Consider the following 19,435-nt stretch of genomic DNA (forward strand, 5'->3'; position numbering starts at 1 on the left):
ATGATGCAGCATCACGGATAATTTCTGATTGGTTTATGATAAAAAATGTACTCTACCTAAGCCAATCATCATCACTTATTAAGCCGTTGTCTCACTCTTCCTTCCCCCTCTCTTGCCCTTACGAATAAAAAACAAAACAAAAAACTGAAGAGTCCCGTCACTGAGAGAGAGTCTGCTTGGGTGAAAGTTGCTCCAGTGAGTCAAGTCGGGCCGGCGCATTTTATTGTCAGTAATGGTGGTATAACGGGAGAAACAGTAGCTTTTTTGATTATTGTTACTGAAAAAATGAACGCTGTTACCTATAAATCCATTATTCCCATCACTGGACACTGCTACTGCAGGTAGAAGGTGGAATTGCACCTTGAATGACAGGAATAAAGCTCTGCCCTCCTTTTTTTGTTCTTTCACAGCAGGTTTTCACAGCTGTGTGTGTATGGAATCGATTTTCGATCAATCTCGATCATGATTGACAGGTTGGTGACGTGCTTTAGAGTCTCATCGACTCCCAGAGAGCATTATGTTGTATACGACCAGCTGCACTGTGATACTTAAGATTACTGCTAAATAGTAATAAAAACACTGCAAACGCTGCACATGTAAGAGACACAACATTAACAACACTGTTTCACTTCCCCCCAAAAACCCTGCACTCAGTTTTCTGCAGCTTTCTTTCTTTCTTTAAAATGTAATTGGATTTTCTGGGTGTGATATAAATATATAGATCATCAGGGGGGACACTCAGTCATTTCTGTGTTAATTATGGTTAAATTAAATAATCTGAGTGACGGCTCAAAGGCTCAAGTGAGGGAATAAAAGTTTTAAATACTTTATTTGATTTTCCTCGACTGTCTTCTCCCTTCAGTTAAAATATAAATTTATAAAGTGTAGCTACTTCAGCAGGAAGCAGCAGGAGGAGAGGAAACCACGGAGGTAAATGAGCTGTTTCATCCTGGTCTATCACAAAATGACATAGAGATAATAACACAGTGTTTGTAGGGAAAGAGAAAAGGAGGCAAAATGGAGTTAAACACTCTGCAGCTGTGTGTTCTAGAGAAAGAGAGAACACGAGTAATGAACAAAAATAAGTTTTAATCAGTTTTGTTGTTTAGTTTTTGGCCTGATACTCAAAAGCACAAACACACAAACACACACAGATATTAAATTATTATTAAAAAGGAAATAAAGCGACAACTGCTTTTTCTTTCCTTGAAAACAATGGTCATTTTAGGACAAACATTCACCCACACACACACACACACACACACACACACACACACACACACACACTGTAATATATGTACATATCAAATTTCATATATGAAATATATGTACATATAAAATAAAAACATTTATAAGAAAATGACATATAAGAACCTTTGGGAAATTGGAAAGCTATTTCTTATATTGACATAATGCACATTAATATGTATGTTTGTGTATAAATGTTTATATTGTATAAATAAATGTATATCTTCCCCTTGAGTCTGAGCCCGAAAGCCTGAGACCACTTCCTCAGAATGGGAAGATACAGTATATGTGTAAAAATTAAAATGTACCAATAAAATAAACAATAAAATTGATAAATTTGTTAAAATTAAAAAAATGTTTGGCAACACTTAATAATAAGTACACTATTGAGTATTAGTTAAGCATTAAATACTGAATTCATTATTTATAACACATGAATACTCATTATTATGTCGTTTATAAACAGTTAAAAATGTTTTACTCATCATTGATGAGCAATAACTATTTATAAACTAAATACTAATGAGTATTCATGCATTAGAAATGAAGAATTCAGTATTTATTAATGCTTAACTAATGCTTAATGGGACAATGAGGAGTTTTGGAAAAGCGAAGCGTTTTCACCTCCGTGAGCACCGTAGAATTATTTGACCGGCGCAAGACAGACTCATGTTTTCATTCATCAAGAATTAAAGTCAGAGGTTCGAAGACGATCACAAACCGTCGTAGTTCCGACCATAAACGGTGATTCGGCGGCGTTATTCTCATGACTCGCCACGAAACCGAAAGTAAAGAAACGCTGGTCGGCTCGACCAGCATCTCCACCACCACTAATAATAACAAAATAACTCTAGAGACAAAACGATATATTTATCGAAAATGGGCCCATCAACAAGTGTGGGAAACGTAGATTCATCCACATTAACGTGAGACTTTTTTATAACCAAATAGAAACTCCTCGTTGTCCCTTTAATAGTGTGTACTTATTATAAAGTGTTACCAAACGTTTTAAAAGAGTTATATCAAAGCAATAGATATTTATCTCTCATAATTAAATAAATATAGAGTTTACTGAGCGTTTCATACATGTTATACACCTGCAGTATATGTATTTCCCCATATAGGTGACATAACTATGTTCACGTGACTATATACAGTGGAGGGTGAGAGACAGAGGAGACTCAGGTGAGTGCTGGACAGGTCCGGGCCTTGGTCTTACCTGTGTCCCCCCACACAGGCAGGTACTCGTCCTGCTGGATGTCCAACATGATCTCCAGGCCGTTCCCCGTCCCTCCCTTCATGGTGGTGCGCAGCGTCTTCCCCTCCTCCGCCGCGTTGAACACGTAGCACTTCCCGTACCGGGTGAACACCTGAGAGAGAGAGAGAGAGAGATAAGTGATGACTCATTGATCTGGTTGATGGAGGTAACACTGGATACACCTGATACCTTCACAACTGATGGAGCTTAAAGGGATAGTTCAACATTTTGGCAAATTGGCCCATTGCCATAATCCCTATAGTCATAGCAGTAGGTTCGTTACCTTTAATTGTTGGTGCAAGCTATTTTTAGAACGGCGGAGCAGAGCCGCGAGCTGCTCAGAGCTACGCTACGGAGGCTCATGGGATTTCTTTGGTTTCCCAAAGTTGTTTTAGAGGTAAATTCATGCAAAACCACTGATGCACGTTCTCGTCGGGGCCAGTTTATCATCAAACAGTCTCTGCATTTCCCTCTAAAACAACTCTGTCTGGTAACGTTCTGTTATTATCTCATAGTGTGGTGAATGTGCAGGTCACAACTTGTCCACCAGAGCGTTGTGGAGTTGTTGGATTGTGTATTTGATGAGTTTGATGAGGGAAACCAAGAAATCCCATTAGCCTCCGTAGCGTAGCTCTGAGCAGCTCACGGCTCTGCTCCGCCGTTCTAAAAATAGCTTGCACCGACAATTAAAGGTAACGAACCTACTGCTATGACTATAGGGATTATGGCAATGGGCCAATTTGCCAAAATGTTGAACTAACACTTTAAAGCTACGACATGTCTCAATTCAGCATGTCAAGGGTCATCTGACTCTATTCAGGTATTGAGCCATTTTGCAAAGAAATAAAAATAAAAAATGCAGAAAATACATAATATATGACGTATATGAAAAGTCTCCAGACATGATGATTGTCAGGTAAAGTGGACAGTAAATACAGATATCAGTCGTGTCTCACTAATCGCTGCAGGATGTGGAGACGTGAGTCAGAATGACTTCTGACTCTCAGAGTCATTTAGCCTGAAAGGGTTAAGTCATTTTTGTGCAATTACACTGGAAGTGATGTTTTTTTTTATTTATTTCAGATTGACACACACACACACTGCGGATGTCTGCAGGTGTGTGTGAAGTGTATCTTTGTCTGGTGATAAATGCAGGCTGTCAAAGCAGCGCTCTCTTTTTATTCTCACATTATCTTACTCTCTTTCAGCAGGAGCATTCAGCTCCTTAATTATTGTGCGCAGCTTTTATTAAGAGACTGTGGAGGCACAAAAAAAGACCAACAAGTAACGAATAAAGAATAAAAAATAACAGTGTAACAGAGGAACTCCTCAAGCAACCAGCATTCATCTGAGCGTATTCTCTACATCTCTGTGGACCAGTTTTACACCAGAAAACTCTCAAATGTGAATTTATCTTCACAACAAAGCAGCAAAAACACAACAAATCTACTATAGAGTCCTTCTTAGATGCTGCACAGAGCGTCACAGCTGCCCGACCCTCCCACAGGCCTAAATACAGATGTCACTGGTGTCACTGGTCGAGTGGAAACACAAACCTGTTGAGTCTGAAATAATCAACCTCAGATCTTCTCCTGTTTCAGGTTCATGTGAAATCATCTCCACTCGTATGACAAGCGGATTTAACATTTAAAAGCTAAGTTTGACTATCCGGAATTAACAATGTCTTTCTGACTTGTCGTAATTACATTTTGAATAGTTCGATTTTTCATTCAAGATATCTGTAATTCAGTTTTGCCTCTATCTGAAAATTTCAGATATCCGCAACTACGTTCTTCCTAGGACAAATGACGTCACTTTTGCCATCCATGTGTATGGGGTTTGTCATTACAGATATCTACAATTCAGTTGCAGATATCTGAATGTGAATTATGGATATCTGTAACTGAATTATGACTAGTACTAATTCCAGTTTGAGATATCTTCAACGTCATTTCGCCTAGTCAAAACTTAATTTAAGATATCTGAAAAGGGACATGTAGATATCTTTAATTGAGGTGAATTAAAGATATTTTTAACTGGAATTATGACTAGTCAGAATCCAATTGTAGATATCTCAAACTGGAATTAGTACTAGTCGTAATTCAGTTACAGATATCCGTACTTCATATAGCGGATATCTGCAACTGAATTGTAGATATCTGTAATGACAAACCCCATACACATGAATGGTTAAAGTGACGTCATTTGTCCTATAGGAAGAACGTAGTTGTGGATATCTGAAATAACAATTTTAGATAGGAAGAATTTACTTGCGGATATCGGAAATATTCTTTTTGACTATAGGCAAAACTGTCTGGCTTTTAAATGTTAAAATGGATTGACATACACTCGTTTATGTTCCTCCTCTCATTTATTCAGCCTCCTCCTTTAATTTATCACCACACCAGTGTGTGAAGATGAGTCGGTGGTTGTGAGGTCTCCACTCATAAATAATAATCACTATAAGCACCATCCACTTCACCGCCGCTATGATACGACTGATTGATGTGAAGAGGCCGATGGAAACGATGTGTAAATATCTGACGTTCTTCTGAGCTGCAGCTTTCAGTCAGCGTTCACCGTGAGAGGAAATAAACATCTAATCGCGTCCTCCTCGTATTAACATGTGATTTAATGTTTTAATGCGCGCTCGGCTGCCAATTCATTAGGTTTACACTCGGCTTTAAATGAGCCCATTCTAATAGAAACAGTCCTCGCCATAAATCCCGCCCTCTCGAAGCTCATTATGATGATGTTGATTAAAGTTTATGATAATTTTGGAGGCTGTAATAATAATTAGTGCCGTTGTCTGGCATTGAACTGAGGAGTGTGTGTTAAGATCTTGTCCTCTGCTCCGAGTGAGAGGAAGAATAAATACCTCACCTTATTATTATTACAACCTGAGAAAATGCAGCGGCTTCAATAAACACATGGTTCAATCAACAAACAGTTACAGGAGCAAACTGTGGATCCTTCTAGACGAGTCATGGAGGAGGACAAAGGACAAAGGTGACGGTTCACTTGGAAACTGCATCTACATCAAATGAAACTGACACCAGGACAGTTTGTCCTCTTCTAAAGAAAGTTATAGGTGGACAAGTTCAACTATGCTTCTTGTTCTTCTTCCTGCTATTTCAAGCTGCAAGAAGGAGGAGGAGGAGAACAAGAACAAGAACAAGAAGAAAAGGAATAAGTAGAATTAGATGAAATAGAAGAAAAGAAGATGGCTAACAAGAAGAATGAAGAACAAGAACAGGAACAAGAAGTAGATTTTTTTTTTTTTTTTACAGCCACACTTTATTCACAAATTCCAGGACATTATCAGCTGTTCATTCTACCCAACCACAGCCTTATCTTATAAAAACCACACCATAAACGCACATTCATACATACACGCAAACTACCCCAAAGCAATCAAACAATAAATAAATAAATAGATACTCTATCAGTTGTTCAGAACACTGGTAAAAGAAAGTTCATTGTTTACAACAGCAAACAGGACGTTGTTGTGGCACCAAATGTCTGAGAAGCTTCCTGGTCTCCCATCAATCTATAAAAGGAGAACTCCAGTCTGATCCTGCAGCGGACGTTACAGCGCCACACTGCGGACGCCGTCGCCTCTACACCTGCCTGGCTTTCCATTTTATTTCTCCTAGAGATGTAGATGGCCATCTTTGCTTCCCCCACGATAAAATTCAGCAGCTACATGGCCTTATTCTCTTTCCTGTATCCCACCCCATAAATAAAGTTTGCGGTTGTAAAAGTTTGATTAAAAAGACTAAAAACACGTGTCAACAGAGTAAAAAAACGCAGAGAGCCTCCCACACTCACTAAAAATGTGGAAGGTCGTCTCCCTCGTCCCACAAAAAGGGCACTGGTTGGACACAGCAGGGTTAATAAGGGATGTAAAAGAACTGGAAACATGAAACGTAAACATAAAGTTCCACCGGAAGAGCAAAACCGGCTTACGTTTTTGACGTTCGGAAAAAGGTGGATAAGAAGAAGAAGAAGAAGAGGAACAAGAAGAACAATAAGAAGAAGAACAGCAGAACTAGAATAACTAAAAGAAAAGAAGCAGAGTGCAGCTTCATGTCAGCACAAGGACACAGAGAAACAGCCATCGGCCATGTTGATCCATCATGTGGCTGCATGTCACTACAGGACAGCGCCTCAGGAGGATGTCACGACCCGTCAGAGTCTGTTAGACTTCATCATCATCATCATCATCATCATCATCATCATCATCATCATCATCATCATCATCAGCTGCTTTAATTAATCTGATCACGATGTGGACGGAGCCTCAGATAATGAGACATGTGACCACAGATACAACACCCAGGAGGTGTTAACGATCTCCTCCACGTCCTACACACACACACACACACACACACACACACTGATTAAGAGTTAACGTAACGACTCATTATGAAACACTATAATTATATGATGCACAGTTATAACTTAACAAAACACCAGAGCATGAAGCAGCCGACAGAACAGAACCGAACAGAGGGAGGCGACCAATGAACGTGAGCGCTGGGCGAGATACAGAAAGGCTACAGTACGTGTCGCCTTCGCTGTTGTCAACACAACACGGAGCTCTCGTGGGCTTCAGGGAACGTGGGAATGTTTGTTGACAAGCTCCTAATCTTCCCGACAGAGGATAAAATCTACAGCTAATCATCGCAAAATGTAAACAATTCCTGACCAGCTCTGATTCCCTCTCCTCCCTCCATCCTCCTCCCTCCATCCTCCCTACTGCTGCTGCTGTGGAGGCAGAGGAAGAGAGGGACTGTGGGTAACCGACACATATTCACACAGCAGCGTGTGCCTGTGTGTGCAGCCAAGGGATGCGCGTGAATGTGGTGACGTAGGGACGAGGGCGGGGACTGCTAACTCCATCGGCTGACAGGAAGTTAGCCAAAACCACCGGATCACTTACTTCTGCTTTAAATGAGAAAGTTTAATAAAAAATAACCTCATTTAGTATTTAGTTATCATTTGATGTCAAAATTGGTAATGTTTCCTTTATTATTTCACTGTATAGAAAAAAGATCCACTACCTATGAAAACCATCATACGTAATTGCATTAATCCAACTTAAGATATATATTTGTGTCTTCTGTGCCCCCTTATGTCAAATTGTTTATCATTGTGTTAAATCATGTCATGTTATGTTATGTTCTGTTATTTCTGCACCTTAAACTTTGTAATGAATATGTGTCTGATCCTGATATTGTTATCTCTAAATGGTAACATTTTGTGCACACCACTAGAGATGTTTAATGCAGCCGGCCGTAGTTCAGTGTTTTCAGTGAAGTTGCACCAGAAACAGTGGGTTCAGGTTTGAGAAGAGCTGGTTTGTACTGACTAATGTCAGAGAGTGTTAGAAACTCTGGCTGCTGTGATTTCTGCTGCTGCTGCATCCTGACATTTAACATCTTTAATGTTCACCAGCTCCTGTGACACACGGGGAAGTCTGCAGTCCCGTGGGAATGAAGCTGCACGGACTCTGTTGACAGGAGCACAATAAGATCCATCAGTGGTTTTAAAAGATGCACAGATGTTTTGCAGATTTACAGATGTGCAACACTGTGTCTGTCTGCGATTATGCAAATTAAAGATACGTGTCTGACATCACAATTTTCCCAGCACCTTTGAACAAGTTATCTGACACGTCGACATCACAGTTTGGTCTTGTTCTCGTCGTTGTTGGTGTTGTGACATCCACTGTGCAACAGAACAACAAACAAGCAGACTCACTCAGCAGCGTCTCAGAGTCTGACCTCTGGTCTCTCCTACAGACATGAGAGAGGACGTGAAGTCCAGAGGTTGTGATGCTGCAGGGTCTGTTTTTCTGTCAGTGTGTCTCCACCACCCACACACTGTGTTGCTGTTGTTGTTGTTATATGTATGTGTTGTATGTGCAGCAGACGGTGTTTGTATGTTCATGTTGAAGCAGGACTCTTCAGGAGGTCAGAGGCTGCGTCCACTCCACGTCCAGCAGACAGAGATCTGGGACGATGAGTTCAGGTGACTGTCTCAGGGTGAATTCAGACCTGGTGGTTTGTCTGGAGCACGTTTCACCTCAAAGATCGGTTCGTTTGGTTCAAATATGAACACAGCAATCATGCATGGATGCGAAGTGGGCAGAGGTCGCTTAGAAGGGCTGGTCCCGTCTCATCTTTGTCATTTTTGGCCGTGTTTGGGTCGGGTTCGGGCTGAAAATAAACATGACTTGGATCGGGTCGGGTCTGGAATTCAACAGCAGTTCGAATTAATTTTCAGGCCCATTGAGACCTCTATTCCTTGTGTTTTGTTTTTCCCAGGTAACCCCCTCCTCCTTCTGACCAATGAGAGAAAAGCTGGTTTGCACATGCCATTTGGAGTGAGGCTTGGGACTGTTACCATGTGAACACAGACGACCCAAAAGAAAACTGTATTGGTTTAGCCGCTGAATTGGACCAAAGCAAATTAGCCACAGGTCTGAATACAACATTAAAGAGGACATATTATGGAAATATCACGTTTTGAAGGCTCTTTAACAGATATCTGGGTGTTTGTTTTGCCTTCCAGCCTCTAAAATGTGAGAATTGACAAAAAAAATCTGTAATTTTCAGGCTCCCTAGGTTTAAATCCATGTGGTTTTAGGAGCTGTTCCCTCAGTTGTCTTCCAGTGATGTAACTACTGTAGTTTTCGAATTTGCATAACCCCACCCCTACTTGGTACCAGTAGAAGGGGCGGGGCAAGCAGTGGTTAATTTGCATTTAAAGGGACAGGATCGGAAACCAGCCGTTCTGTTTTGAGAGGATGAAAAGAGCTGTGATGTTTGATCCTTGGGGGATTTTGACCGAAGCATGTCACAGACATGTCTTTAAGACACCTGGGAACTATTTTAATTTGTGTAAACGGGGCAGAATATGTCTCCTTTAAAGTGTCAGTTCAACTTATTGACCTGTATTCTTCACCAACGATTCAGTTTACAGATTCGTTCAGAGCGTGCACAGAGAGGCTGGTGTTTGCAGAACAGACGGCACAGACACATCTGTTTTAACTCAGATGGAACAAACAGTCAAATGTTCTCATGCAAATTGAGTCGGCAGGTCTGGAAAAAACAAGCCGAGATGAGAAAATATATTTATTCTCCACCTCAACGTTGACTGTGTGTGTGTGTGTGCGTAGCTTTCCTGTGATTCTTCAGTGGAATAATAATTCATTTATTTTGCAAGTGGCAGTGATTTGCAGCAGGTGATGGATGTAGGAGGAGTTTCTGCTGTGGACGAATGATTAAAGAACGAAAGAACAAACATAACAGGACAAATGAACGTTTCATCACAGATGTTTTGCAGATTTACAGATGTGCAGGGTAAAACGGAATAAACAACTGACAGATGGATGGTTGGATGGATGCTTCTTCACCACATCTACAGAAAAACATTTATTCCTGCTGCTCCATGAAATATCTTCATCAATAAGGACCGGTAGATTTTCTTTATATCTTTTTTATTGCAGCTCAGCTCCCTCGTCTCCGTCATGTACGCATTGCTAATTTTTTAACCGAGCTTCTATTGTATCTTTGTGTAAATTTAATTTTTAATGTGATTCTCTTTTTTGGATGAGATACATTGTATTGTGTCTTTGTTGTATCTTGTTTTCTGCACAAGTAAGCAAAGACAAGTTTCTTCCCTTTGCATAAATCAGCTGTGATTTCAAGCATCAAAACATCCAGGAAGTTGTGTGTGTTTTTAACATTTACGATGCCTTCAGGGTCACATGTAGTTTTGATCATTTCTTTTAAAGGGATATTTCAACATTTTGGCAAATTGGCGCATTGCCATAATCCCTATAGTCATAACAGTAGGTTTGTTACCTTTAATTGTCGGTGCAAGATATTTTTAGAACGGCGGAGCAGAGCCGCGAGCTGCTCAGAGCTACGCTACGGAGGCTCATGGGATTGCGATAGTTTGATGAGGGAAACCAAGAAATCCCATGAGCCTCCGTAGCGTAGCTCTGAGCAGCTCGCGGCTGCTCCGCCGTTCTAAAAACAGCTTGCACCGACAATTAAAGGTAACGAACCTACTGCTATGACTATAGGGATTATGGCAATGGGCCAATTTGCCAAAATGTTGAACTATCCCTTTAAAAAGCTACTGATGATTCAGGTTAGGATTTTGTTGCACAGGAGCATAAAAAGAAAATAAAAGATAAAAAAGGCCCGGTTCAGACCCGCTGACTCCTCCTCATCCATCACACATGATTGTATCACAGTGGGATCCTTGTTGAACGCTGAACCCGGCGGCTACGAGCTGAGTGAGAATCGTTGATTGTGATAATTACAATCATGACTTCATAAAGATCTGGAGTCGACACACAGCAGGACATGAGAAGAAATGATAAAAATACCTATTTTTTCTTCTTTTCTTTTTTTTTTGTTATTGTTGCCTGGCTGCAGTGCATTGTGGGCTTCAAGGCTGACGCTAGTGGAGATTGTTATCAGTCTCTGCTTCCTCTCTAAACCAAATGCTCTGAGGAAAAAATAAAATAAGAGGCGAGAGAAAGCACTTTGTCCTCAATTTTGTGGAGCAGGAACCAGACAATGTTTTTTATTGTCGAGGAAGACGAGGAGTTTGAATTGAAGGCAAAGTGCCGGTTCTTCACCCGAGCGTCTTAAAGATGGATTTTTCATTTCATGCTCCTCCTCTTTTATTGACACTGGCCTTCTCATGGACGGTTTACCCATGTGAGTGATTGATCGACGCGGTGTGGCGGTGTGTGGTCTGACACAACACAACACAACACAATGGAACAAAAATGGGAAGAATATGAGCCACGACATTACAGGTTCATTCACCTCTGTGCAGAACAGAGGTTGCTAAACCCGACAGATATGTATCTGCAGGAAATAAATGACAGAGCAGGAGCTGCCGGAGCACGGAGAGGAGAACGGGGGGATAAATATTCATGGAGGCTTCACTCCTCCGACGTTGCAGCTACAAGATGTGCAGTGTGTGTGTGCAGTGTGTGTGTGTGCATGTGTGTGTGTGTGTGTTTTTTGTGGATTATTCTGCAGAGGAGAAACAATGGAGAGTCGGTTCGACATCACATCACAGCTCTCATTTCTTCTGGAGATGCAGCAATTGAACTTTTGTGTTTTCTAATGACGCCTCAGATTGACTTCATTTACGCAGCTGTTGAAAAGACCTCCAGAGGCGTCCCCTCTCCGTTTGGCCCTCGTCGGCTAATTGGTCGGAGACTGTCGCATAAAGTTTAATTACCTCGCTGTTATATATCCGTGTGTGTGTGTGTGTGTGTGTATGTGTGTGTGATTGTCTTTCTGCCTCTCTCTGCTCCGGCTTCTCTTATATCGGCAGTGGTTGCTTCGAGGACCGGCTGGTTGTCGGTGGTATTGGTATTTTTCTGCAAAACTCTTAGCATTGTCACTTTATTGAAAGCGTTTGATTGTAATAATTTAGGAAAAATCTGTAAAATAATGGTATTTTTCTGCAGAACTCTTAATGAAATTTTCTGTAAATTTAACCCTCCTGTTGTCCTCCTGGGTCAAATTGACCCAATCTGTTCCCTTCCTTCCTTCCTTCCTTCCTTCCTTCCTTCCTTCCTTCTTCTTCTTTCCTTTTCGACCAAATTGACCTAATCTGCCCCTTCCTCTTTCTTTCCTTCCTTTTCCCTTCCTTCTTTCCACAATCCCCTTTCCCTTGCTTCCTTCCTTCTTTCCTTCCTCCCTTCTTTCCTTCGTCCTTACTTCTTCTTCCATCCTTGACCCAATCTGTTCCTTCCCTCCATTCTTCTTTTCTTCCTTGTTCGCTTCTTTCTTTCCACCATCCTTTTCCCTTCCTCCCTTCCTTCCTTTTTGACCCAATCTGTTCCCCTCTTCCATCTTTCCTTCCCTTTTCCCTTCCTTCCTTCCTTCCTTCCTTCCTTTTACCCAATCTGTTCCCCTCTTCCATCTTTCCTTCCATTTTCCCTTCCTTTTTGACCCAATCTGTTTCCCTCTTCCATCTTTCCTTCCCTTTTCCCTTCCTTCCTTCCATTCCTTCCTTCCTTCCTTCCTTCCTTCCTTCCTTCCTTCCTTCCTTTTACCCAATCTGTTTTCCTCTTCCATCTTTCCTTCCCTTTTCACTTCCTTCCTTCCTTCCTTCCTTTCTTCCTTCCTTCCTTCCTTACCTCTTTCCCCTCATCCTTAATTCTTCTTCCTTCATTGGCCCAACCTGTTTCTTCCCTTCATCTTTCTCCTTCATCCTTCCTTCCTTCCTTGACCCAGGAGTGTTAATGTGTTTGCCCTTCATTTGAATTAGGATATTTTACCTTTAATATTACGGTTTTTGTTTCTCGCTGTTATATATCTGTGTGTGTGTGTGATTGTCTTTCCGCCTCTCTCTGCTCCGGCTTCTCTTCTATCGGCAGTGATTGCTTCGAGGACGGGCTGGTTGTCGGTGCTCGCTGCCTTTTATCGAGGCTAATGATGTTTGACAGACGGGACCGGGGCCGGGTCAACGTCCCATCAGACCTCAGTCAGACAGGAACGCTCCTCCTCAGCCGCAGGATGACAAAGACATTAACAGATCCTTGACGGAGGGTTAGGGGCCTTTGTTACTTGGCAAATCCTCACCGCCGCTGCTGCTGCTGACCCCGTCCCTGTCTCTGTCTGTCTCTGTCTCTGTCTCCCCTCCTCTTTCTCCTTCTCACCTCCCTGCTCATCTGCCGCCTTAGGTGGAGCTGTCAGATGGGAAAAGGTAATGAGATCTCAAGCCTGTCGAGAAATGGAGGAGAGTCGAGTCGAGCAGCAGAGGCTCTACCTACCTGGGAAAGTGAAGTAAATTGGACTTCCTTTAGTATAATGTATCATCTCTTTTTCCTTTTTTGATAAAGTGTCTTAGTATTTAAACATGAGCTCAGATCACAACAGAAACGACCACCTAAAGCTGTAAACTAGAATTATAAACCGACTTTGGAGAGTGTTGTAGTGTCTGTCAGCCCTCAGGAGCAGATAAGATGTGAAAATTAAAAGTTAAAACAAAAGAAAACTGGTTTAACTTTTCATACCTTGTGGCCGAAAATAAAAATTGAAAAAAGTTTAAAGCCCATGTCAGGAGCAGACGTTGTGCGTCTCCTCTCTCTCTGCTTCTTGCTGTTTGTTGCCTGTTTTAATTGAGTCAGGCCGCTGTGTAAAATGTCAGAAAAGTCAAACTCGCTCGTTGCCAGTATCACATTAGTTTCCTCCCTCGGAGCCAGAGGTCTGAGAGCCGACCTGCAAACAGGAGCACGCTCAGCACGGCTGCCAATTAAAATGCCTTCGGACCGACAAAACACGGCTCATTACTATTCACGGGGCCGCGAGTGTAAATGTCTGGAAGCTCCGAGCTGCAAACACGCCTCGACCTTCCCTGTTTCCCCGTGTGTGATGCCTCCTCCAAGGATGACATGGCCATTAGTGTGTAATTCCTGTCATGATGAAAGGTCGCTTGTTCGCACCCAACAACACGCCAACAATTCAGATCCATAAGAGCTGCAGGGCACCGACGCCTAAATACAGTATGTTCACGTGCAACCAGTGGTGTGATACGAGGTTTACTCAGTATACCCACTGAAAATACATAAATATTTCAGTAAACCCAGTACAACAAAACTATCTAACTAAAGTATATGTCAGTGGTTCTCAAAGTACAAGGGTTGACAGGGTTCAAGGGGGTCCTTTTTTTCCAGAAATGTTATCACTTAGGCTATTTAATTATTTTTTGACTTTTTTGACTTTTTTTTTTTAGAAATTTTACCACTTTTCCTAGATTTCTTTTTGAGAAATTTTACCAGTTTCTTCTCAATTTTTCTTTTTTACTTGTTATTATTTTTACCCCTTTTTGTATTATTGTTTGCCCCTTTTTTCGAAAGAGAAATTGTACCACATTTTCGAAATCTTACCACTTTTTCTAGAAAATCTTAAACTTTTTTTTCTAGAAATGTTTCAACTTTTTTTGAGAAATTGTACCACTTTTTTCCAGATATTTCTCTATAATCTTTCAAAAAAAATTTACACCTAATTTAAATGTACATTATTTGTGTATGTCTGGTGTTTGCTTCAAAATTTGGTCCAATGGGGGTCCGTGGTCAAATTTGTGTCAATTTTGGGGTCCTTGATGTAAAACAGTTTGAGAACCACCAGTGATACAAGTACGAACAGTTAAAAAGCAGTATACCCACTAAAAAGAAATTAGACTACACCACTGCAACGTGCAACGGAGGAAAAAACTGCAGTGGTGAAGTGGAAACGTGTAAATCGGAGCATCTATGAACCTCCGACCTCGACTGGAGAGAAAACTCCTCATGCAGACACTCGGTCTCCATCTCGCATACGATCCCACTCCGTTATCGCCGCTCTGCAAATGGCTCGTTGACGCGATGCCAGAAAACAGGCAGATTACTGCTGCGGAAAGAAGAAGTGGTGGTAGAGGGGGGGGGGGGTGCTATCTCGTCCCCCTCCCCCTTCACTTATCTCCTTCTGCCCATGTAGCGTTGAGGCCATCAAAACACCCTGAAGTGCAGCAGCTTATTATCTCTAAATCCTGCTCTCAGTGTTACTGACACAGCAGAGCTGCAGGAACTTTGCCTTTGTCTCTGCCTCCGCCGCCTCGGCCGCTGTTCAAACATCTTTTCCATTATTTTTTGGAGTTGATTCAGCGACGTCGACGGGAAACTGTGTGTTAGAAATCAATAAACGTACGACGGCTGCTCTTGCATGTGTAATATTACACACATGGAGTCAAGGTGCAGCAGCTCTTAACTCCCTGTCAGCTGTGGCGCTCCATTGTGAGTGGATGACAGTGGATGACACTCTGCCATCACCCCCAAAGAACAGAGGAGTTAAATTGAAATGTTAAGCGAAAACAGTCGGTCGACCGCTTTTATCAGTTCTCGCCGAGCGCTCGTGATCCGGTGTTATTGTTTTGACAAATCAATATCCAGATACAGGTTTTTATCCTCCGCCAGAAGCAGCAGAGGAAAGAGAGAGAGAAAGAGAAAGAAGGGGGGGTCTAGTTTTCTCCTCCTTCTCCAGGGCTCAGTCAGAGAAGAGGAAGATGAAGAAGAGGAGGAGGAGAAGAGAGGAAGAGGAGGCCGCAATCCTGACATTTTACAGTAGTTGACAACTAATTACCATACAAATAATGATTTAATTGTGTTTTTGCTGATCATTTTATGCCACTATTATAGTACAGGCCGGAATATAGTTTAATAATACACATACACCTTATAAGACGTTCATACATTTATTGGCTTTGCAACTAAATCCATGATGCTAATGTCAAGAAGAGCAAGAAGAACAAGAAGAAGGGTGCAGAATATGATGATGTGATTAAAAGAGAACCAGTCAAACCTCAAACGGTGGGAAAGGAGGAGGCAACAGTGATGAGAATATGACATTTTCTATTTCATCCCGCTATTTTTATACAGATGAATGGAAACAATTACAGCGATTATACAAACTAATTGCGGTCAGCTCAAATAATTGCGATCAAGCGATTATGTAATAATTGTGACAGGCGAACTCTCCTTCTCCTCCTCGGGGCTCAGTCAGAGAAGAGGAGGAAGAGGAGGAGGAGAGAGGAGGAAGAGGAGGAGAAACGAGGGAAGTTTATGAAAAAGGTCTTTGAGTTGCAAGGTGTGCACTTTCTGAGCCGCCGCCTCCTCGGCAGCGGCGGCAGCAGTTAAAACGGTCGTAGTGCTGAGGGGATAAATAATGCAGAAGGCTGCTGCATTACAGAGTACACACACACACAAACACACACACACACACAAACACACACCTCACTCATCATCATGGTCGTGTGCACGCCATGCAACTTAAACAGCCTCACACACACAAACACACCCCTCTAAACATATCTCATGTCACATTAAACTAATTCCAGCATTTATGTGACGTGTTGGAGGTTTTATGGCTCGTATTTATCATCGCAACCCGACGTAATTTTTGCCACGCCAGTCCATAATATTTTATTTTACAAGACGGCACATAAGTGTGGCAGGGCTGCGATAGGACACAAAGGATGGCGGTCGGTGCTGCCAGCGGGATATTTATGCTCCGGAGGAGGAAGTGGAAGACGAAGAGGAGGAGGAGGAGGAGGATAAAAACTACAGAGAGTTATCTAGAATCAGAGGATAAAAACAGGTCTGAGACTGTGTGTTTTAAAGGGATAGTTCAACATTTTGGCAAATTGGCCCATTGCCATAATCCCTATAGTCATAGCAGTAGGTTTGTTACCTTTAATTGTCGGTGCAAGCTATTTTTAGAACGGCGGAGCAGAGCCACGAGCTGCTCAGAGCTACGCTCATGGGATTTCTTGGTTTCCCTCATCAAACTCATCAAATACACAATCCAACAACTCCACAACGCTCTGGTGGACAAGTTGTGACCTGCACATTCACCACGCTATGAGATAATAACACAACGTTACCAGACAGAGTTGTTTTAGAGGGAAATACAGAGACTGCTTGCTGAAAAACTGTCCCTGAAGGCAACGCGCATCAGCGGTTTTACATGAATTTACCTCTAAAACAACTCTGTCTGGTAACGTTTCACCTCTGCTGCAAAAACACCTGATCGATTAACTCGATGTCATTGATTATAAATACATCGTAGGCCTTTATGAGACATATTCTGCAGGTGTTGCTGCTTTAAAGACGTTCAGGTCCATGATGTGGCTGCAGGTGCAGGACGCCGACGACAGCAGAGCAGGCAGCATGCGACGCAACGTCGTCCATCATCATCATCACAGGCCATAAAATCCATAACTACCTGATCTGAAGATGCCTTCAAGGAACAGAGAGATTATTATTCTCGAATGTGACATGGGAAGATTTATATAGATCTCCGGTGTGTGTGTGTGTGTGTGTGTGTGTGTGTGTGTGTGGTTTTGTCAGTGTCAGTATAATGACTGCAGGCAGTGGGATCCAGCTACCTGCCTCTCTGAGTGGAATAATGCAGCACTCACTTCTGCAGGTCTGGGTGTGTGGAGGAAACAACTGGAGGGTCGGTGCTGACAGAGGAGAGGTGTTTTTGTGTGTGTGTGTGTGTGTGTGTGTGTGTGTGTGTGTGTGTGTGTGTGTTTGTGTTTGTGTGTGTGACTGTTGTGACTGGTTATTAGCACAGATCCAACATCTTCTCCCCCCTGCTGACTGACAGAGGCCTTGGGGGTGAGGTGGGGTGGGGGGTGAGAGGAACCAAACACCAACACTAAATTGCCCCCGATAGGTAAAAGTATGTGATGGGCTGTTGTTTGCAGGAGGAAGAAGAAGAGAAAAAGAAGAAGAAGAAATAGTCGAAGAGGGTTCCAGTGTGCCATTCCGAACGTTTACTTTTTTCATGTTTCGGAATGCCGGCCCTTAGTTATGTCTGAAAAAGGGCCGTCATTCCGAACCTGAAAAAAGGCGTGCCATTACGAAAAGTTGGTTAAATATGCTGTTGTAAAGTCCATGAAATGATTGCTGCGGTAGTACGCAGGTGACCTGGGATTGACTCCCGGAAGGGATGTAAATTGGAATTTTTGTCTTGTATATTAGCCCACTGTACATTATTAGCCGGCCGGGGACACACCGGCCCATGTTAACCGATTGTGTCGTTCACACACCAGATAGATAGATAGATAGAGATAGATAGATAAATACTTTATTAATCCCGAAGGAAATTCATCTGTCAGCTCGCGCCGCCGGCTCGCTCCCTGCAGCGATCGTTTCATCTGGTCTAATTTCCGCGAGCGATCGTTTCGTCAAGCCGGGCAGGAAGTCAAACAAAGACACACGAGACAATCTGGTCCCTGACCCTGACCCTTCAAAATAAAACACCGTGACTGACACCTTCGTAATGGTGGCCCCTCGGAAATTCGGAATGACGGACCTTTGTAAATTTTCGGAATGGCGATCTTTCTGAATGGGGGTCGCCCCCCGCCGAAGAGGAAGAAGACGAAGAAGAAGGGAAGAAGAACAAGAACAAGAAGATGCAAAGACTGAGTTCTGAGGTGGAAGATTTTTTTGTTTGGTTGAGTCTTTATCAATAAACCAAACATCTTTGCAGCAGGTTGAGCTGCTGTCTGACGCCGGACGTCGTCCCTCTGTCTTGCAGAGGACTCGGCCGTCGTCAGCGGGTCCCTGCTCAGTATTCTGCTGCAGGTGTGGGAGGTTTGCTGAGTAAGCTCCTCACACTCCGTGGACAACACAGAGTCAGTGTATTAAAATGTATTTATTTTAGTGTATTATGGCGCGAGCTCCTCGGGGTCCGCGGGTTCAAGCGGTGCCTTGGAGAGACATCAAATGAATCTGAAGTTACTTTGGGTCAAACAACGTGTTCTTCTCTGAATAATAATGGCGTCGTTCTCCTTTCCCTTCCCCTTCTCTCTCTCTCCTTGCAGGTAGAGCAGGAAATTTAAATATTAAAATGACACGCTCTCGCTCGCTCGCCCGTCTCTCCTCATGTCAGTCACGTCAGAGATACAGCGACGACCTACCAGCTGTCAACCCCAAACTCATCAATCACATCACACACACACACACACACACACACACACACACACACGGTCATTATTTTTAATAAGTCACCTCTCGCTGATGGCCGGTGGGGCTCCATCATACCTGTCACAGTCTGGTTGTCTGAGCCGCGGCTGATGCAAGGCCCCGTAATGGGCCAGATCTCCGACAGGAAACCGGCTCGCTCGTCTGCTCTCGCCTCGTTCTTGTAACGGCTTTAGAGAGAGAGGACGTCAGCTCTGAGATGAGTTTAATGCATGATTGTTTTCATTCACTGAAGAGGGGGGAAATTGCAGGAAATTCAAGATGAAATCAAACCAAAGACAGTTTAGAAACCAAGACGGTCCATGACAAGTCAGTTTCCTGTCTCTGTGTCCCGTGGGTTTCTCCATGAC

At 42.6% G+C, this 19,435-nt stretch overlaps 1 protein-coding gene across 3 annotated transcripts in view; it reads right to left on the reverse strand.

Moving 5' to 3' along the window:
• The window catches only part of asic2 (acid-sensing (proton-gated) ion channel 2), a 524,547-nt gene that overhangs the window by 47,496 nt on the left and 457,616 nt on the right, over positions 1-19,435 (reverse strand). For all 3 annotated transcript variants that reach the window (XR_015036256.1, XM_085783410.1, XM_085783409.1), the window contains one exon: positions 2,468-2,618. Coding sequence is in view for 2 of the 3 variants with exons in the window: in XM_085783410.1 (XP_085639536.1) it covers positions 2,468-2,618 (151 nt within the window). In the remaining variant the exon portion in view is untranslated. The remainder of the gene's footprint in view (positions 1-2,467; positions 2,619-19,435) is intronic.

This window comes from Trachurus japonicus, chromosome 8 (genome assembly GCF_045865225.1).
Source record: "Trachurus japonicus isolate A0001 chromosome 8, Traja_1.0".
In the NCBI taxonomy this organism is placed as follows: domain Eukaryota; kingdom Metazoa; phylum Chordata; class Actinopteri; order Carangiformes; family Carangidae; genus Trachurus; species Trachurus japonicus.